The sequence below is a fragment of the Stegastes partitus genome, unplaced genomic scaffold (assembly GCF_000690725.1).
Source record: "Stegastes partitus isolate 25-593 unplaced genomic scaffold, Stegastes_partitus-1.0.2 Scaffold1377, whole genome shotgun sequence".
NCBI lineage: Eukaryota > Metazoa > Chordata > Actinopteri > Pomacentridae > Stegastes > Stegastes partitus.
Window position 1 is genome coordinate 127,726 of NW_007579108.1, and position 18,771 is coordinate 146,496.

The following is an 18,771-nucleotide window of genomic DNA, read 5'->3' on the forward strand; positions in this document are numbered from 1 at the left end:
ATAGTTTCAGAGACTTTGTTGTTCAAAGTGAACTTAAAGTTTTATGGTGTGGGGGGAAAAAACAGGTTAATGGGCCAAAAAAAAAAAAAAAAGTAAAAGTAAAATGTAGAACTTCACATATAGTTTTAAGTATTGATACCATCACTGGTTCAGTGCATTGGCCACATCATTGTTGTTGTAAAAATGTGCATAAGTAATGCATTTAATTCACAGACATGCTCCAAAATACATCATAAAGTTCACAAGTTGCACATCTGAGTGAAATGCTCCCAATATTGAGTCCTATTCGTAACACACTGTGCTGTCAAAATGCCCAACTGCATCCTTCAAGTAGTCATTTACTGCAGAAGTAAATATTAAGCAACCAAACCTGAAGCAAAAAAAGAGGCAAAACTAGAAAAGAAAAAAAAAAAATCACTAACTAAACTAACAGCAGGACAAACAAAATAAGACATACAGAAGGCTGATGTTAGTTAACAAAACAGGGGTACTCACAAAAAACTGCAAGGGTAAAGGCAGACCAGCTGTGGGGAGAGAGTCAGGATCAGGCAGGACAGGTCGTCACGACGAGGGCTTGGTAGGCATAGTCTGTGGGCAGGATTCCATGGTGGACGGGAAACCGAGAAGCAGCTGGAGAATCCAAGGCAGTGTGGAGACATTTCATGGTGCGATGGCCGAGGAGCAGTGGCAGGGAAACAGGTAACCAAGTCAGCAATCTGACAGAGAGTGGAGGGATGAGCTGGGTTTTATGGAGCTGTGGTGATTAGATCCAGGTGAGTCAATTAAAGCAGCTGTCACTGATTGAGCTGATGACAGGGAGAGAGAAGGAGAACAAAGAGAGACCAAGAGGGAGGACTGGGGCCGAGGCTGGGGGGTCATGACACAAAGGCCTGACAGTTTTGACATGATCAATATTCTTACCTTGTCCATGTTGTGGAGCCTCAGGTTGTCCTGTTGGTCTTTCAGAGCTCTGCTGGTTTCTGAATCCATTTGACAACAATAACGTCGCTGCGTCTTTCAGAGTTTAGTCATAAAATGGCAGACGCTGTGTTTGGACCTACAGTCGTCCTCAGATGTATTCACACCCTTCCATTAAAGAAAAGGCAACTATTCACAATAGTCACTCAAATAACTAGAAGCTGGAAAAAGTAATAATAAATAAAAATTTGCTAAATTATAATTTAGTGAAAAAAGACATTTGCTGATGAGTAGTGGGTCAAAATCCAAACAGCTGTCAACAGGTGCAGAAGTCTGATTGAGAGTTACAGAAAACACTTGATTGCAGTGATTGGCTCAAAGGGTTGTTCAACAAAATGTTAGTTTATGGGTCCCATCATGCTTGTTTGATTGGTTTTTTTAAAAATTTGTTTGTTTGTTTTTTATATTTCTGTTAAACCACAGCTCAAGCGCAATGTCATAATTTTTTAAAGAAACTTTTATTATTATTACTTTTGTCAATTTCAACTTATTTCAGTAACAGCTGTTTTTTTCCTTCTTTAATGGGAGGGTATGAATACATTTGAGGACGACTGTACATCTGATACGAATGCGTTCACTGTATTCATCTCACAGGAGTCACAGAAGCCTCTCTACCAGCTGGACAGTCTCATTCAACTGCACACATATTAACTGGTTCCTCAGGAATCCAATCTGGGCCCTGGAGTGTTCTAATTTGGCTCAAAAACTGAGTGCAGGCGTTTTCAGGAATAACCTGACATGAGGAAAACAAACAACTAACTCGAGCATTTTCTACAATTCACTTGATTGTTGTGGAAATTCTGTAAGAGGTTGATGTAGGATGAGGAGCCCGACACAGAGAGACACACCAGAGACGCAGATGACTTCGGTCAGGGGTGTCCAATCCTGATCCTCGAGGGCCACAGTCCTGCATGTTTTAGATGTTTCCCTCCAACATGCCTGATTCAAATGATCAGCTCATCATCAAGCTCTGCAGAAGCCTGATAACCATCCTGATGATTTGAATGAGGTGTGTTGGAAGAGGGAAACATCTAAAACATGCAGGACTGTGGCCCTCAAGGACCAGGACTGGACACCCCTGACTTAGATTGAAATAAGGTTTACTGAATTCAGGAGACGTGACACCAACAGAACAGCAGTTCATAATACAAGCATCAATTCTAAAGATCCCTCTCACATCCTTAGTCTTGTATCCTCCTTCAGTGGGAGCCACATCCAGATTTATGGGAGAAAGGGAAACAAAGATAAGTCGTCACCTGGGTATAATCTGGCCTTGACAGGTGCAGGGAAAGCTTGCTTGTCCTCCTACAACGTGGTTTATGAGAGGTCAAGAATGTAAAGAAGTTGCAGGGCGCACATCTGCTACAAGCACTACATTTACCTGCAGAGGTTAATCAGGGTTCAACATCTTCTCTAAAAGATGAACTCCAAATAAGGAAAGTCATTTTTCCTTCACACTGATGACTTGTCATATTTTTATTGCCTTTTAAGATTGTTACTTTTATTCAACCATGCAGGTTTTTTTTTAAATGTCATTCAACTGCATGATAGATTTTGGTGATGCATTTTTGTTTTTGTCTGTTATATATAAATAAAGTATATTTTTAGCGATTCATTTTTGTAGAAAGTGAAAAAAAGAAAGTTGACAGAAAAAAAAAAACAGTGAAATTAACATAATTTCACCGAATGATAAACATTTATATTGAGAGAGGAAGCAGCATATATTTAATTAGATAACTATTAATAATATCACTATTATTAGCCGGCACAGCATGCCAAGTAGGAACCAGTTCTACAGCTACAATTAATAATTCGGCTCATTTTGGCTTCATCTGCCCATTATTTTCTTACCTAATTAGCTCTTTAGTCTATAAATAATACAGACATATTTTATAGAATTTCCTAAAGCATACATCAACATCAACATATTTTTTCTTCTTCTTTAAGACATACAATTAAATAATATTAAACAGAACAAACAGCAAATCCTCACAGTGAAGACATGGAAATAGGTCGTTTACTTGCTTAATTACTCGCAAAATAACAATCAAGTGATTTTGGAATAACCACCACACACACAAACACAATTAGATTTTTATTGAAATTTATGTAAATTAATGAATTAAATTAAATTCATACATAAACAAATGCCAAAAATAACACTGGGAACCGTCCCTGGAAAAAAAAAATAGAAGTAAACTAACAAGTCAATTTAACATAATTTAACATATGGTGGTAGCGTGCCGATGGAACACCAGCGTCTTCTTGGACTTCATGTTTTGTTCTACAACTAGAAATCATTGAGTTGATTAATGAGGCTTGGTGACACAAAGAAAGTTACACCAAACAACTCACCACCTCCCTCCATGTTCCCATCCTGAGTTGAAATTAGGATGAGCTCACTTTAAAAGTTCTCCACACTGTTGACAACATGGTGTCACACAGTTTACCCTCAATGTATCAACGGAACAAGTTGCAAAGCTGTAAACTTTGAAGTTCAAAAGGAAGAGTGAATAGAGGCACTGTAGACAAGCCTAAATAATGAGTTGGATACTTGCTGACATTAAATTCCCTTACATGAAATGTGTGCTTTTAAAGATGGATGAATGCGGAGTGCAAAAATAGATTTTGCAATAGAAAAAAAATAAGATTGTCGCTTTGTTCTCATCCATTTTTCACACAAACACTCTTTGACCAACACATACACACACTTTTTAAAGCTTTTGTTGCCCATCAAAATGCTGAAGTCTTGAAGCACATAGGTAGTAACTCGATTCTTCTACTCAATACAGGAACTGGTGTGTTGGTGACCTTCACCAGTGAGTTTCCCTCTAATGCAGCTGCATTTCTCCATCATGAAGTATATAAAATAATTAACAGCACCCTTGTTGACCTTTATCTCACCATGAAGTGTTCCAAACTTGACCCACATCACAGTTCCCATATCTCACTTGTTATCCTGTACATCCACACACACACATACTTTCTTTAACGCAATGTACACAAGCACATACCACAAACACATCACCGACAGTGAATGGGTAAACAGACACAAAAAAGGAAGTAACACACTGACTGTAACAAACATTAAGTGACTGCATGTTTTTCATAGAAAAGGGATAAACTGGTTTGTATTGCTTTGGCCTGTTCGGTGAGCAGCCTGCTCATGTTGTCCTTCTCTGGTCGTGTGGATGCAGAAGCATCAGAGAGCCACTAGACTGCAGCAGTAAGAGGACTTGGCAGCAGGGAGAAGGTGGGAAACCTTACTGATGTCACCAGTGTCTGTCGTGTCACTTCAGTTTCCAACCATGTTTTACCACCATTTCTCCTCATCTTTCCCTGGTTTTCCCTTCTTGGCAGAGGCTTCGCATTAGAACCCAAAAGTGTCTTTTTGTGCAGTGAAGTCTGTCTCCTCTTGGTCCCATTTGCCTGGGGACAGGCACTCTTCAGTGTTGAAGTCCTGAGGGTTTACCCCAATGTCCAGGACCTGGGGGTTAGTGCGAGACTCAGCGAGTCTGGAGGAACAAAGGAAAACATGCATTTTATTACGATCTGCTATGATGGCTTCATATCATCAAAACTCTTGTGATTATCAATGATTTGTTATTTTTAAAAACAGCTTGTAAACGATGGTGGGTACGTTGTGTGCAGAATGTATAAACATAAAAATGGACGTCCTATCTGTAATGACAAGATCATGACTGGAAAAAAGCAAAGCCACATGAGGCCAGATGTTGAAAAAAATCAAAAAAAGATTCCCATTTAACCATGACAACGCAACACGAGAGCGCCCTGTTACACATACACAACGCTTGTTTTGTGCTCTAAACATGTTAGACCTACATATGAACACACACCACTTTCACTGCCATCTCTCATTCAGTGTCATGGTACTAACAGAGTGCAAAGCTGATGGATGTAAAGCACAGAGTCATACCACATTTGTGATGAGGACGTGGACACAGTGGAGGAAACATCAGGTTCTGTGGCACTGAGGCTTTGGCATGTTAGAATTGTGAAATGATAAAGATAGGGCAGTGTCCCCTTATTGTATCTTAAAGTGTGTTGAACAAAGGTTCTGAGCTATGTTAATGGAAAATGTAAATATAATGTAAAACTACATCTGGTTGAACACTGATATCCACACATATGAGCAGGCTTGAATAGTGGGTTGACTCGGGGAGAATGAGGTGAAAGTCACAATATCCAGTGAATGATATTGTTACCTGAGTAGGATTCAAAGCTATCCAGACTGCGGCTGGGGGTGCAAAGGAAACATCACAAGTCAGGTAACATTTAAACTCGGAACTCTTCTGAGCTGTCTTATCATAAAGTGCATTCGTTGATGTGGCCACTGTTTGGACTTCATGTCAAAAGGCCTACAGATGACCCACATAAGACTGGAAACTAGGGATTAATCGGAATTTACGCATAACCTATTTTGCTCTTTAAAAAACAGGAAACGTACGATACGCCGTATTTCCTCATCACTATCAACAGGCATGTCAGAGAATGGACACAATCAACACAGCCAGCAGAGGGCAGTGCAGACTCTCCAATACATGATCTCGGTAGACATATTCCAATAAATACTGTGTATGTGTGTGGGGATGTGTGTGTATATATATATAAATATATATTGCTGTTCATGGTGCAAAATGTAGTGACAAAACTGCTTATGTAAAATTTCCATTGTGTCAAAAACGGACAGACACCGAATTGTTTTGTAATGCTCCCTGCTCCTGTGATTTATAGCATGTTGAGCGGGATGTGAAGCCTTGGCGCCTGCAAACAATTACAGAAGCGCATAATCTGTCACTAGCAACACAGTCTTAAATAAGCTATATATGGTGCATGTGTTTCACAAGCTCCACATTAATTCAGAAATTTGACAATCTGACCACTAATCTCTGCTGTTCATAGTTTCCATTGTTTCTCAGTCAGAAAACAAAGTGATTTAAAGACACATAATACTCATCAATGCACAATACATTAATCTGGAGCTTATTTCAATCCTCACACAAAGCTGTATACGGCACACAAAAGGCTATGCAAACATTGTCATCCAATAATATCCTCATTCACAGACTCACAAATTGTCTCCAATTTTCTCTTCCTCTCTGACTCCGACCTCAACCGGCACAATCAGTTTCTCTTCACCAGCAAAGATGTCAACCTGGCCCTTGGGCCCCTGAATTTTTCTTTAGTTACGGAAACCAGGCGGATGCATCTCTGCTTATGCTGGGAGCATCCTCATTAATCACAGAGCGGTAGACTAACGGCGTTAGGGTGTAATTACAGTGTGTGCAGCCAAATAATCATCTGATAACAGGGCTAAAATGGCCTCTTAGTGCTTGATTACAGAGACAGTGAAGCCCTTTCTGCCTCCACTAAATGAAAGTGAGAGAATAACGGGCCCACTGTCAAATTAGCAGAGGAAATGAAAAGCAGAGCCAGAGGAAATAAATACACTAATAAAGGGTTGAATGAGTCTTTATGGCGGTCCAAAACAAATAGCTGTAAACATTTGCACTGTGCAACCTGACAGCAGACCACCGCAGCTTATCTGAGTGTTGCCGATACAGACTAAATTGAAACATTAATCACAGTGGACTCCAGCTCCATTCTGATTAGTTTGTTGACGGCATAGACAGAGTTTAAGGAATTCCAATTAGCACAGCTAATGGACTATGCCGTCAACCTCAAACTTGCAGACCTCAATGTTTCCTGAATCTTTCTCTTTATGCTTTTATTCAACTACTTGGACAAAACTGAAAATGTGTACTATACAGCAAAGAAGTAACTCCCTTTTTGGGTTTGTGATTTTAATACCAAGCAGCAGCCATTTGTAATCACAGGCTTCCTGACCTCATATGAAATCAGTGTGTGGGCCTGAGACGATGGTAAAAAGAGCCTGCAAAAGCAGCATGATTCAGGGTGGGTGCTGACAGAGTCAGGGCCTGTAAACTGAGATCGTCTCCTGTATGTGAAAGTGCACAGGGTTGAGCCAAGCTGAGGGAGAGGCAGTGTTTATTACGAGAGCAGCCCAAACTGCGGGCTGCTTTCTGCAGCATCAGTTTAGCAGAGTCCAAGCTTTAAGGAATACTCAAATTCACACTTGTCCTCACCTTGAGAAAGCCTCGTCCAGACCGTCCTCCAATTCCTGCCAAACAGAACACACACATTTGGGTTAAATATTAGGCTTTTTTTCTTAAGAAATGATAAGGTAAGAGTACATATTTAGATGAATGAGATTAGAGATGTCCATACACTCACTCACACATGCACACTCTTCTCTAGTGTTGGGAGGTCAAGCTATGTAGCCCCACACCCTCTGCAGCTATGTGACCATTAGATAAGGCCAGCTCTGTTCAATAGGCTATTGTCTACCTCAGTGTAGCAGCAGTGCAGCTGTAGAATCTGCTCCCTTAAATACAGCAGGTACAGTACATCACCGGGCACTTCAGCCATTTATTCAGTGGTTCCTGCACGGCATTCTCCTCCCGCCTTATCAAGCCTAAACAGCTACTGACCAGCCCGACTCTCGTCTTACCCATACAGTATTGTTGTTCTCTGTTGCGTGATTATGCACCATAAAGGGATCCGATTCAGACTGCTTTGTTCCTGAGTGGACCAGCGCCGCGTTGGCTCCCTCGGCCAAGTCCAGAAGTCTCCCGGTTGCTACCTCTACAAATCAAAATAACACAAAACAAGCAAACCATTTAAATATGAACTCCTAAAAACTCACAGGCAACCACCTTAACAGCTGCTTATATACACTTTTAATTTCTACAATACATCAATGTTGGTAAGTGGGAAACAAGAGAATAATAATAAAGCCATAGGCGTATGATCAGCACCTGTGATTATCATACTCTCATGCTATTCGCTATTAAGTCTTAAATGTATGTCATCAATTCAGCCATCTGTGAACTGTCACTCTGTGATAAGTGAGCATGGAGTAACCCTCTGACTCGCACTCCTAACTGCGGTGACACTGCTGATCTGTAATAGGATTGGCTCGTAATGGCCTCTCCTGATGATGAATGTGTGTCAATAATGGGTGCCAACACTAATTTCTGTTCAGTCGTTAGGTTAATGTTCTCCGCTGAGAACAGTGAAATTTCAATAACTCTTGTAACACCGGCACAACGTAAATCTGTTATCCACACTCTTCGATCACAAAACTTGACTCTCCTTAAGCGACCTTTTTGTTAGTTTTTCTGTTCCTTAAAAGAGAGGCTCACACACACAACTGAGTCAGCATGCAATAACGCTTTCATTCGAACTCTCCTCTCGGTCAACACTGGCTTAAAGGCATTTAGACGACTCTGCTGTTATGAAGAAGGCAATATTGGGGGATTGTCATTCACAGGGAAAGAGAGGATGGATCAAGGCTCATCTGATGGTAATGCCCTCTAAGTTAACAGCTTAAGTATTTGTTGAGGTGGAAGTGGCCCTATAGGAACAAACACCCAGCGGCACATTTTACTACAGCTGCAGCCGACAACCAACTAATCAGCTCACTGATAAAAGTAAACCTTAACAGGTAACTAGTCTGATAATCTATTTTCAAGCAAAAATATAACATTTGGTGGTTTCAGCTTCTCAAATGTCATTTTATTAATAATGGCAGTAAGTGGAAAAAAAAAACTGCAATTTGAATATGTCACTTTGGGCTCTGGGAAACTGGGATTTTTATGCCTTCACATTGATGCTAATTATAACTAAATTGATGTCTCATAGGATAAAATAATGAAGTGATGACATTTCATATCGAAAAGGTCAACGTCTGGACAGACACGACATAAACTGCGACTAGATTGGTTGGCAGAGGCATACAATTGCAAGGCAGGAATAATGGTTTTGCATATTTTTTTTTAAATATTGTTTAGATTAATTAGTGAATCAATTGATCAAATAATAATCACATTAAATGAAAAGGAAAATAGTTGTTAGTTACAGCTCTACATTTAACCCAGGCAAGTAAAGATAATTGACCTGAAGCAGGCAAACTCCTTCAACAATCAGGTTAACATAGGAAGTGGCGTTCATATTCTGGAGCCACTATAAGAGGCCTGGCACTGGGACAGAGTTGAAGGTATCATGTCTCATGAATAAAGCTGACTCACCTCTGACAATATCACTGATCCCGAGAGTCTCTCAGACTCAGCGGTATGCCGTCCGATCAGCCAAAGTGAAGGGCACACACATGTAACCTTCCCCAGCTCTAAAGCTCTGTTGTCCCCAATCACTGCTTTTGTGCTAGCAGTGAAAACCTGAGTCAGGACAGCTTCCACAGCACCATATATTACTCTGCTGTGTACTTACACCTATTTCCCTTATAGAAATCTAGCCCACTGGCAGCTAAATGACCCATCAAATGGTCAGTAGGATAATGTTAGTCCAAAAATGCACACCAAACCTCTCTGCTAGAAAAATCTGTTTCCAAGTCCTGCTTTGTGGATTCTTCTTACAGGGGATCATCCTTAAAACTCATGTCTGCCATGAAATGCTACACATTCAGGGCCACAGCCCCAAATAAAGTGTCAGAACAGATTTAGAGAGAGATCTCTCTCTGGCTGGAGGCCACCTGGCTGAGCAGAGGGGGAAGCTCAGTATAAAGCTGATGTTTTTAAATGTTTTTAGACTTGCCTGCAAAAAAAAAAAAAAAAAAGCATTTCCAAACTGAAACCTCCACGACCAAAAGGATGAGGGAAAATGCTAACACTGGCCTTTGGCATACAGAGTGCGACAGGAAAAAGAGCAAACATAAAAAAAAGCACAATGAGAATGAGCTAAGTGTACAGGCATTGTTCCACTGACAAATGGATGCTCCTCATCTAATTCCTTCTTAGACTGTGGACAATACATGGAACTAATAATGCCTTAAGGTTTTCTGGCTCAGTGGATGTCAACAACATGTTTAGAAGGCATGACCCCTGTCTAAAATGCTATAATCTTAGGAAATCTGACCGAACAATAGGGTCATAGAAAATGTAGGGCTCTTTCATGCTTTTTTACACAAACAGTGCTGTAATTGTGCTTCCAGAGTCAGACAGAATGCTGTGGACTGTTTGCCCACACTATAATAACAGCACTCTGTTGTCATAAAATGTCAAGGGAACTGCTGAACCAAGATTTGTTTTCATGGATCCACAAAAACAGCAACGGGGCGTTAATGTTTTCAAATTAAAGAGACCATCATCATTACCATTATCATCATACATAATCATCTAAAAATGTCATTTGCTGTTCATTGTAATGATGTTAGTGAGACATAATAATCAAGAGAACGTAGACTGTTGTCAGCTGACCTGCAGCCTCAATATAGGCCAACCTTTGACAAGTGGCTGAATACTCTTCCTTCCCCTGAGGCTATGATTGCTGTGACAGAGAGGGTGAGAGAGAGAGCAAGAAAGACGTGATGATGGGTGACATGACTCACCTCCTCCCTTCAGGCTGCCCAGGCTGGCCGAGCTGTCCGACGGGGGGTTGCTGGCTCCTTCCCCATCTGAACCTGACTTTACTCGCTTCTCTTTCTCTGTGTACGCAAAAGGTAGCGGAAGAAAAAAAGGGAAGAAAAAGAACGAAGAGCGGTCAGTGAAGACAAGCAAGGTGTGATTCAGGAACCTGTAACCACAGTGTGAGTGCACTTGCAGAGCATTGCTAAAGGAACTGGGTTTTTTTTTTTCTAGCTGCTGAAAATGTGGGTATTAAATGTTCCGCCAACCAAGCATACAATAATGGGTGTAAACTAATTAGCGGCAGTAAATTGGCAGATAAGGCTGAGGCCATTACTCAAGCCATCTGCCAGATGAGACCTACTGAAGAGGACCTGACTGGGCTTCAAAGATTGTTACACACAGCGGTAAGTGTAGTCTATTTAAACAAAATAAGCATGGCATCGGAGTCAGATGGACACGTAGCTCTGTTCACTCCAAACACTCTCCTCTTGAGAAGGAGTGCAGGTCAAAAAGTGCCATTGACAACAGCTTTCATTAGACTTCCTGCACAACATTGCTCTGGTAAGCTCAGTCTGTCAAAACAGGTTCAGAGTCTGTAATTACCAGGCAATTTAGAATTGTGCCTTGGAACTGCAAAGAGAGTTAACCGAGGACTTCTACCTCAGAGTGGGACCAATTCATTAACTGGGACTTAAAGCAAGGAACAGGACTACTTGTGAGAGAGTCTGATGGTGTTGTTGTTTTAGATGCAAAAATATGATGACAAAATTGATTGAAACATTACAACTGAGTGCAACTGTTGCAGACTGAAAACTAAATCTCTAAATAAATAAAAGCAGTCAGCAACTTGTCTCAGCTGTGCCCCATCCAACCATATTACTTCACATTTCTTATAAGAGCGTTGCTGCACATTGCACATATTGCATAAGATCATGTTGCAAGTCCTGGGTGTTGTGGCACACCACTCCATGAACAACATGGAATATCTCTCCTCCTATGTCTAACTCAACTTTCAGCTATACTCTACATGAGCAGCAGTCTACATAACTAAAATTGTTAGTTTAGCAAAATCACTCGGTCTTGAAAGGTTTGTAACAACATGAAAACACAGTATATTATTACACTAAAACACATTCTTTGAAATACTGCAACCCCATTTTTAAAAATAAACTACTTAAGAAAATATGATTACGTTAATTATGCAGCTAAAATTAATGCTTACTTCAGTAAGTTCTAGACAGTCCTCAAAAAGAACCCTTGCTGTGAGCACAGTGTCTTTAACATTTTTACCTTCAAAATGTATTGGTTGGAAACTTCTTTGATGCACAGCCACATTTTTGTTGCTACAATGAAGTGTAACATCATCGTACATTATGAGGACATTAGTCCTCCAGGGACAGCATGTACTTTGTTTTCACTCATAGTCCCATAAGTGAGACCAACATGTATCACTCTGAGACTTTGTGCATCATTAGTGATTTTTTCACCCTGACATTCTTGATAAATACAGGCCCAGACGTTTTTATTGACTACGTTTTTGGAGTGTACTCACAGTGAAAACACCCATCTCTGTCTTACCTAAAAGTATCATCATTTCTCTGCCATGTCAAGTTAGCAGATGTTCAAGCAAATGAGGAATTCACACAGAAAAATCTTCTGTCACAGTGACAAGACCTTCTGTGCCACCGTGATAACTCCCTGAGCGGCTAAGACGCTGACTCACCGTAACTCAACCCTGTGGCTGCCAATGAAATGTCCATTTCTGTCTATGCTAAAGAGATCTGCTTTCACCAAAGAGACACTTTTTTTTTTTATTTCATCACCATTTCCCATGAGCCGAGGTAGCTTAGTGATGGCAGTGTTCGAAGCATTTCCCTGGGCGCCTGCTTTCCCCTCATGGCCTTGCCAGTGTGCAGTTTTCAGTCTGACTAGAGTATCAAGCTTCTGCTAAACATGGAAGCAACTTAAAGATACGCCACTTCAAAGCTTGCTTTAGTTTACAGTGAATATTCTATGAGCGCAGATTTATGAACAGAAGATGGGAGCTGTAATATACAGAGGAATGTGGGTCAGGAATGTGTGGTGCGCTGTGGAGAACCACTGTGGGTGGTGGAGGAGAGTTTGTAAGTAACAAGCAAACGAGACAGATATATAGTGGAGACCCTCTGTTCCTGCCATGATCCTTCGGGGGTCTTGTAACTTCAATAAATCTGACTCAAAAGATTTTTTTCTTCTTCATATCTCTCTTTCTTCTTCTGTGTCACAAGAGAACACCATTACTTCTTTCTGAAAAATATTGCTTCTTTCCCCTCCATAACCCCCAAGCAGAAATGGGAGAACCACGAGTAAAGGAAATGTCAAATTAAAGAGGATACTACGGCTGCCTAGAAAACTTGGGGAAGAGGAGAGGTGAAAAGTGGTGAGGGAAGAAAAGCGAGACGGAGTGTGTGTGTGGGGGAAAGAGGAGTGAGGTTAAAATGGAAGAGGGCTGTCTGCACTTAAATATTCAACTCAGAAGCACATTAAAAAAATAAAAAAAAAAAACAAATGAAGAGGCATGAGGCAAGGAGTCTGTGGCCTTGATCTTGAAAAAAAAATAAAAAAATAAAAAATCCCTTCCCGAAATGGAAATGTGCCCACATTAAAACATTCCAAAGCAACGCAGTAGTAGACGAAGAGGAAGGGGTAGAAATGTTGCGAGGAAGAAAGAGGCGGTTGGAATTTTCATACAGTGCAAGCGTGTCTCCAAAGGACTGAATAAATAAGCGTGCCTTCGCATGAGACAGGATCAATGGCACTGACATTGAATCTGTCAGGGGGCTGAGCTCCCACTGACACACGCACACAATCATTTTCCTTTCTCTCTTACACACTTGCCATCCCCACACCCCTCTCTGCCCCGCCTTTCATGCTTTCTTGCCCTCTCTTCTCCTCATCCCCATCCCCCTCCGCCACTCTCCTCATCTCCCCCACTCCTTACAATAAACAAAAGCGGGTGCTGGAATGAGGATGGCGAGGGGGAAAAAAAACAACAACAACAAAAAAACAACTCAGCGGTGCACACAAGGAGGTTGCAGGTGCCAAACAAAACAGAAAGCTACAATTGATAATCACAAAAATTCAAAGAACACCTACAAGGCAGCACACATGTAAAGATGAGGAGGATGACTGGGGGGGGAGGTTGGTGATGCAGAAACCGATATTATGTGGTAAGAATTGCTCACTTACACTGGAGTCATACATGCAGTAAATTACATGCATGTTCTGCTGAGCTGTACGGAAGAATGAGCTGCTTTTGTGTGACACTATCCTTACACAGCACTTTCATTACCTGCTGTGTCCACGGTTGTGCCTGAACATGCACACGGTTGCTTATCTCAACTCCGCTACTGAAAATTCTCACAAATTCAAAGTGGTTGAACGCTTCGCAAGTTTGACATAAATCAGAAAAAATATATAATGAGTAGTGTGAAGATAAAATAAATTGAGAGAAAGCCCCAGTTTCCACACATCTGAGTACTGAGATCACTGCAAAGGCAACAGAAGATTTACCCCAGTCAGTCCGCCTCTGCCCCAGGCTAACCTTAATTCCTCAGCACCCCTCCCCATGTCAATACCTAGATGAGTCTTTAACCATGACTGAGTTGCCTGTAATAAAGTGGCGTCACTAAACTGAAACAGGTCTCTCAGCTCTCTGGGCGATGATTTAACCGCTGTGGAGGGAATAAATGGGAACATTCCTGTATGTGTGAGAGTGTGAGGGAGCAGTGACTGACAGGAGTAGCCAAACAGTTCTCCAGGGTTTCACATGACCTCTTGAGAGAGTGTCAAGGCCACGACCAGGAAAACATGAGAAAATGTGTGTTTTTATGTTATCTGGGAAATTTCAGATGAAAGGTAAGATTTCAACAAGGAAGATAAAGAATTGGTACAGTAAAAGTAGAAAACAACAATGAGGATGAGGACAGGAAAGATGAGAGAAAAGTATTCACTCATCCGTCACACTCTGGTCGTCGGGGGCAACCATGCGTACCTTCCTTGGCAGCCTGCCAGAATTCAAACGCCACTCTGAACGCCTGAGCCACCGTTAGGGTTACCGCCTGAGCCTGTTAGGAAGGAGGCAGAGAAACAGAGAAGAGTGAGAGATGAATAATACCCATCTCATCCACAGGAAGGAACATCCAGGAGGGCTATGATACAAACAGGAACCAACCACCAACACAAGAATGTCTTTACAGATACATGAGGAGAAGGAAGAGAAACCCGTGGACTCCATGACAAGTTGTTTACGTAACTGGGAGGATACGTGGCCTTTTGGCCACAACTAAATTATTGAGGGGAAGGAAGAGGAGGGAGTGGCTCACTCATTCAGCAAACCTCCAGGGATGGGGAGAATGCCAGAAGAGGGTTGACAGCCTCCTCGCCCTTCATGCTCTCACTCCTTTCTTTCTACTGACTTAAAATTTGGATATTTACATGAACACAAGTAAACGTGACTTTTAGTAGCAGTGCAGTTGTGCTCAGGTGTCTATACAACATACTGCATCTGTATAAAATGCTTTTCATGGACTGGTAGGAGCACAAATTTAATCTAACACCTGAGTGCAAAATCTTTAAAAATCTTTAGCGTGGGTTCATAGCTACAGTGTGTAATCTTATTAAGCTATACATTTACTAACATATAGCCAGTGACATTAAAGGAATAGTTCAACATTTTTCAGAAACATCCTTATTCACTTATTAAAAGTCTTCTCTGCTGGATGCTCCTAGTGCGAGCTCCTGCACATGTTTACAACCCTATTCATGCCATTTCCTCTCCCACTGCTTTTGGTCAAAACCCTTGGGCAAATCTTGCGGCTAAATCTTGCTGGGCAGAATCTGGTCTGACCGCACCCATAGATGTGCTGGTTGCCAGTTTCTGTTAACTTGAGAGCTTTTCAGTCTTGATGCTAAGCCGAGCTAACAAACGGTTTGCTGAAGCTTCATGTTAAATAGACGCATTCAAGAGACATTTCATCTTAGTATCAGCAAGAAAACTGATTTCTAAAATGTTAATATATTCCTATAATTTATAAATAAGAAATAGGAATGACAGTAAAAACGTTCAACTCACATCAACAGTCTATTTGACTACTTTGTGTAAACAGTCTTCTTGTGCACACAGCTGGTGTCTCAGAGACACATGATTACAAAACTCATTTACTCACCATTTTTCTCTTAGAGCAGAGGAAGGCATGACACTCCAGAGTCTCATTGTGCTGGCTCTGGACAATGTAGGCAAACACTTTGTCATGCATCTTGTCCGCAGTGCAATATGATATTCTGAAACAAACACAGACAGAGAGATGCAATGACTTTAAAAAAAAATCTCTAATACTTTATCAACTCATCAGAGATCAAGTAGGGCCATTGTGAAACTTTATCTGCACTAAGCCCTTAAGCCAGTCCAGCAATCTGATTTAAACTGTTCAATCTAGCATTTTTCTTAATCTATTATAGAAAAAAAAAATCTCTGCCTGTCATTCTGAAAGCCAGCTGCACTCACAATCTCAGCACTGTTCACATGATCAAATACACGCTCCTGCTGTGAGCAGGTACAGAGCTGAACAATGTCGAGAATTTGAACAGAGCACATGCACAGTGGACATCTGTGCTGTTCCACCAAAGACATGCCATTCCTTTCTGTTACTACATCACACACCCACTGTGTCCACCCGTGACACACACAGTGTTCAAAATTACAGCTTTTAGATTGGGCCTTGTCCCTGTAAAATACATAAAAAGACACAGACAGAAGTGATTGTTCCTATCTTTTTGTGGTGTAGAAGGTCATCTTGATGGGAGATTCCTCTGTGTTGTGTGTGAGAGGTATCAGTCTCGCTTGTCAGTCTCAGGTGCAGAGTGCGCTTTTAAATTACACCATCACGCTCTACAAATAGCTTTCCTCCACTGTTTGATCATGATGCCATTACTTTAATACCAGAGTGATGAGCACATTGGCCAGTTGGGGAGGGATACCCAAAACGGTGGAGGGAGGCTATAATGAATGTCTGCCATCTGTCCTTTCTTTCTCCTTCACGCACCAACACTGTGCACCAACTTTACTGTGGAAAAGTCACACACTTCGTTAACTAATGACTAAGCATTATAAGGCGTGGAATAATGAAATAAATAAATAAATAGAAGTGCAGGAGTAAGTTTGGGGAGGAGAAGAATCACAGCTGTGGTCTGCACAACACAGCCGAGATTTACGGGCAAACGTTTGGGCGGGAAGGCATTGGGGAAATTGGGTGTCTAGGCAGATCCATTTCTTTTATTGGTCGTTCATTTTCTTAGCAGATGTCTGGGGAGCAGAGCTCCGACGAGGTGCGAGATACAACCAGCTGTTTTATGTCTCCACGCCATCTTGGAGGTCACAGCTGGACTCACCTAACGCAATCAGCTTTTTAATTGCTACGGCTATAAACTATCCATTTCATATTCTTCAGATGAAATAATATATAATCAGTGCAGCATTTTACTGGGAATACATTGCAGAACGGAGGCTTGGTGTTGATAGTTGTGAAAAACACACAGTCACTGTAGCTGAAACCATTAGTCTGGAGGTTTTCAAACAGTGAGTCACACCTTCCAAGCTAGGAGTTCTATAGGGGGGAGTAGGGAGAGATATGAGGCAAAGATACTGTGTGAAGTGATGATGACAAGTGCTGACTAGATTTAACGTACTGATGTGAACACACAGACTTGATACATATATGGGTGGTAATACAGAGTAACCCATTTTACGATACTGTCACAAGACATTGCCCACAATACAATGCACTGAGTATCGCAGCATCAAACTTGAATCATCTATTATACATCACAGTATCTGTGTTACTGAGAAAGAAAAAGAACCTCTAAAAAAGTCAAAAAGCAGGACTTGTATATTTACTCACTGTAATTGGGGGTCAGTGTGTGTACTATCATTATTAATCAGTTTTAGCCATGTGTTAATTCAGTTAGTTCTCTGATTTGCTTTCCTCCGATGTCTGCCATTTTGTTGCTGTGAGTTCAAGTGCCACCACAAGTAGCAACTCATGAAACAGCTATCTATTATGTGTTGATAATGCATCGGCTGAGGGAATTGTATTATATATTGCCGTATCAGTATTTTGTCCCATCTCTAATACCCATATTCTTAGGTTCAATGTAAAGAACCTTTTCCCAGGGTATCATTATCTCACTGTGTCCACTGTAAATAAACATTCATTAATCTGCTTAGTAATCACAAAAACAACAAAACTTTGCTTAAGAATCATTTAAATTTCTTTTTTTTCAAAATCAAAGTCATACAGTATAGCTATGTGTACATCTACATCCATTGCAAACAAACTGTAAACACCTCGTTTTGCATTCTTCTAATGGCTCAAATTAAAACAAAAATGCAAACAAATAGAGACAAAAAAGAAAAACAGTGTTGAATTTGTGGAGTACAACATTCACTGAATCTATAACAACATTATATTTCCTGTTTACTTCCCCAAAAGCCTGCTTTGCTTTTTTTGGTTAAGTATTTCTTGTTTCTGGACCACTGGTCAGACAAATCATGCAAATTGAAGAAGGGCTTAAGGAGGAATTTTCCATATTTTCCTGACATTTTAAAGACCAAATAAAGAATTGATATTAATGTGTTTTGATGCACTTATAGCTTGCAGCAACACATCCTCCTAATTCAATTTTTTTTATTATCTCGGGCTAAGACAGTGACATCTGTCATTTGGCTTTACCCTTTGATGGATCTTTGTGAAAATGTTACTCAAGTTTAGTTTGGGGGAAAAAAAAATATTCGAAGAGACTAGATTTTTACTATAAACAATGTGCATGCTGGAGAAGTTCATCTTTTCTACCACAGCTGGGTTGCTCAGCGATGAGCAATACAAAACTGAACAGGTGGGAAGACTGAAACTTTCCTTCAAAATAGCTGAGCATCTCAAGGTGACACAGGAAATCTGGAAACATGGTCAGTGCAGACAACTTGTCAATCAAACTCTTCCAGGATACCTTAAAAAGACTGTCAGCAAGTGGAACTTCGTCCTCAATCTGCCAGGTTTTAGAGGAAATTATTCAACATAAGCCCATTCATGCTTGAAAAAAAATGATGGAAAGTCCCATCTCTCCTTGATATGTAGACTCATAAATGTGGAATTTTAGAAAAGTGATTCAAGCTCAGCTCATAAGCTCCAGGCCAATGGAGGTTAGGCAGCTTTCAGCATGCAGGCTGTGGCAGGCAAGTGAGATCTGTTGGCATTTACTCTGGAGAGGACAAGCGTGCGTGTGTGTGTGT

At 40.9% G+C, this 18,771-nt stretch overlaps 1 protein-coding gene across 4 annotated transcripts in view; it reads right to left on the reverse strand.

Annotated features, from left to right (window-relative positions):
- Window positions 1-3,099: 3,099 nt before the first annotated feature.
- The window catches only part of ldlrap1b (low density lipoprotein receptor adaptor protein 1b), a 33,555-nt gene continuing 17,883 nt past the window's right edge, over window positions 3,100-18,771 (reverse strand). Inside the window, exons 4-10 of one of the 4 annotated variants that reach the window (XM_008299064.1) lie at window positions 15,653-15,767; window positions 14,479-14,551; window positions 10,427-10,522; window positions 7,571-7,665; window positions 7,107-7,141; window positions 5,205-5,236; window positions 4,360-4,493 (exon numbers count right to left, since the gene is read on the reverse strand). In XM_008299064.1, the coding sequence (XP_008297286.1) occupies window positions 4,447-4,493; window positions 5,205-5,236; window positions 7,107-7,141; window positions 7,571-7,665; window positions 10,427-10,522; window positions 14,479-14,551; window positions 15,653-15,767 (493 nt within the window). In that variant the 3' untranslated portion in view covers window positions 4,360-4,446. Of the gene's footprint in view, window positions 4,494-5,204; window positions 5,237-7,106; window positions 7,142-7,531; window positions 7,666-10,426; window positions 10,523-14,478; window positions 14,552-15,652; window positions 15,768-18,771 lie in introns of all 4 variants that reach the window. The other 3 variants (XM_008299063.1, XM_008299062.1, XM_008299061.1) reach the window with 3 other exon arrangements.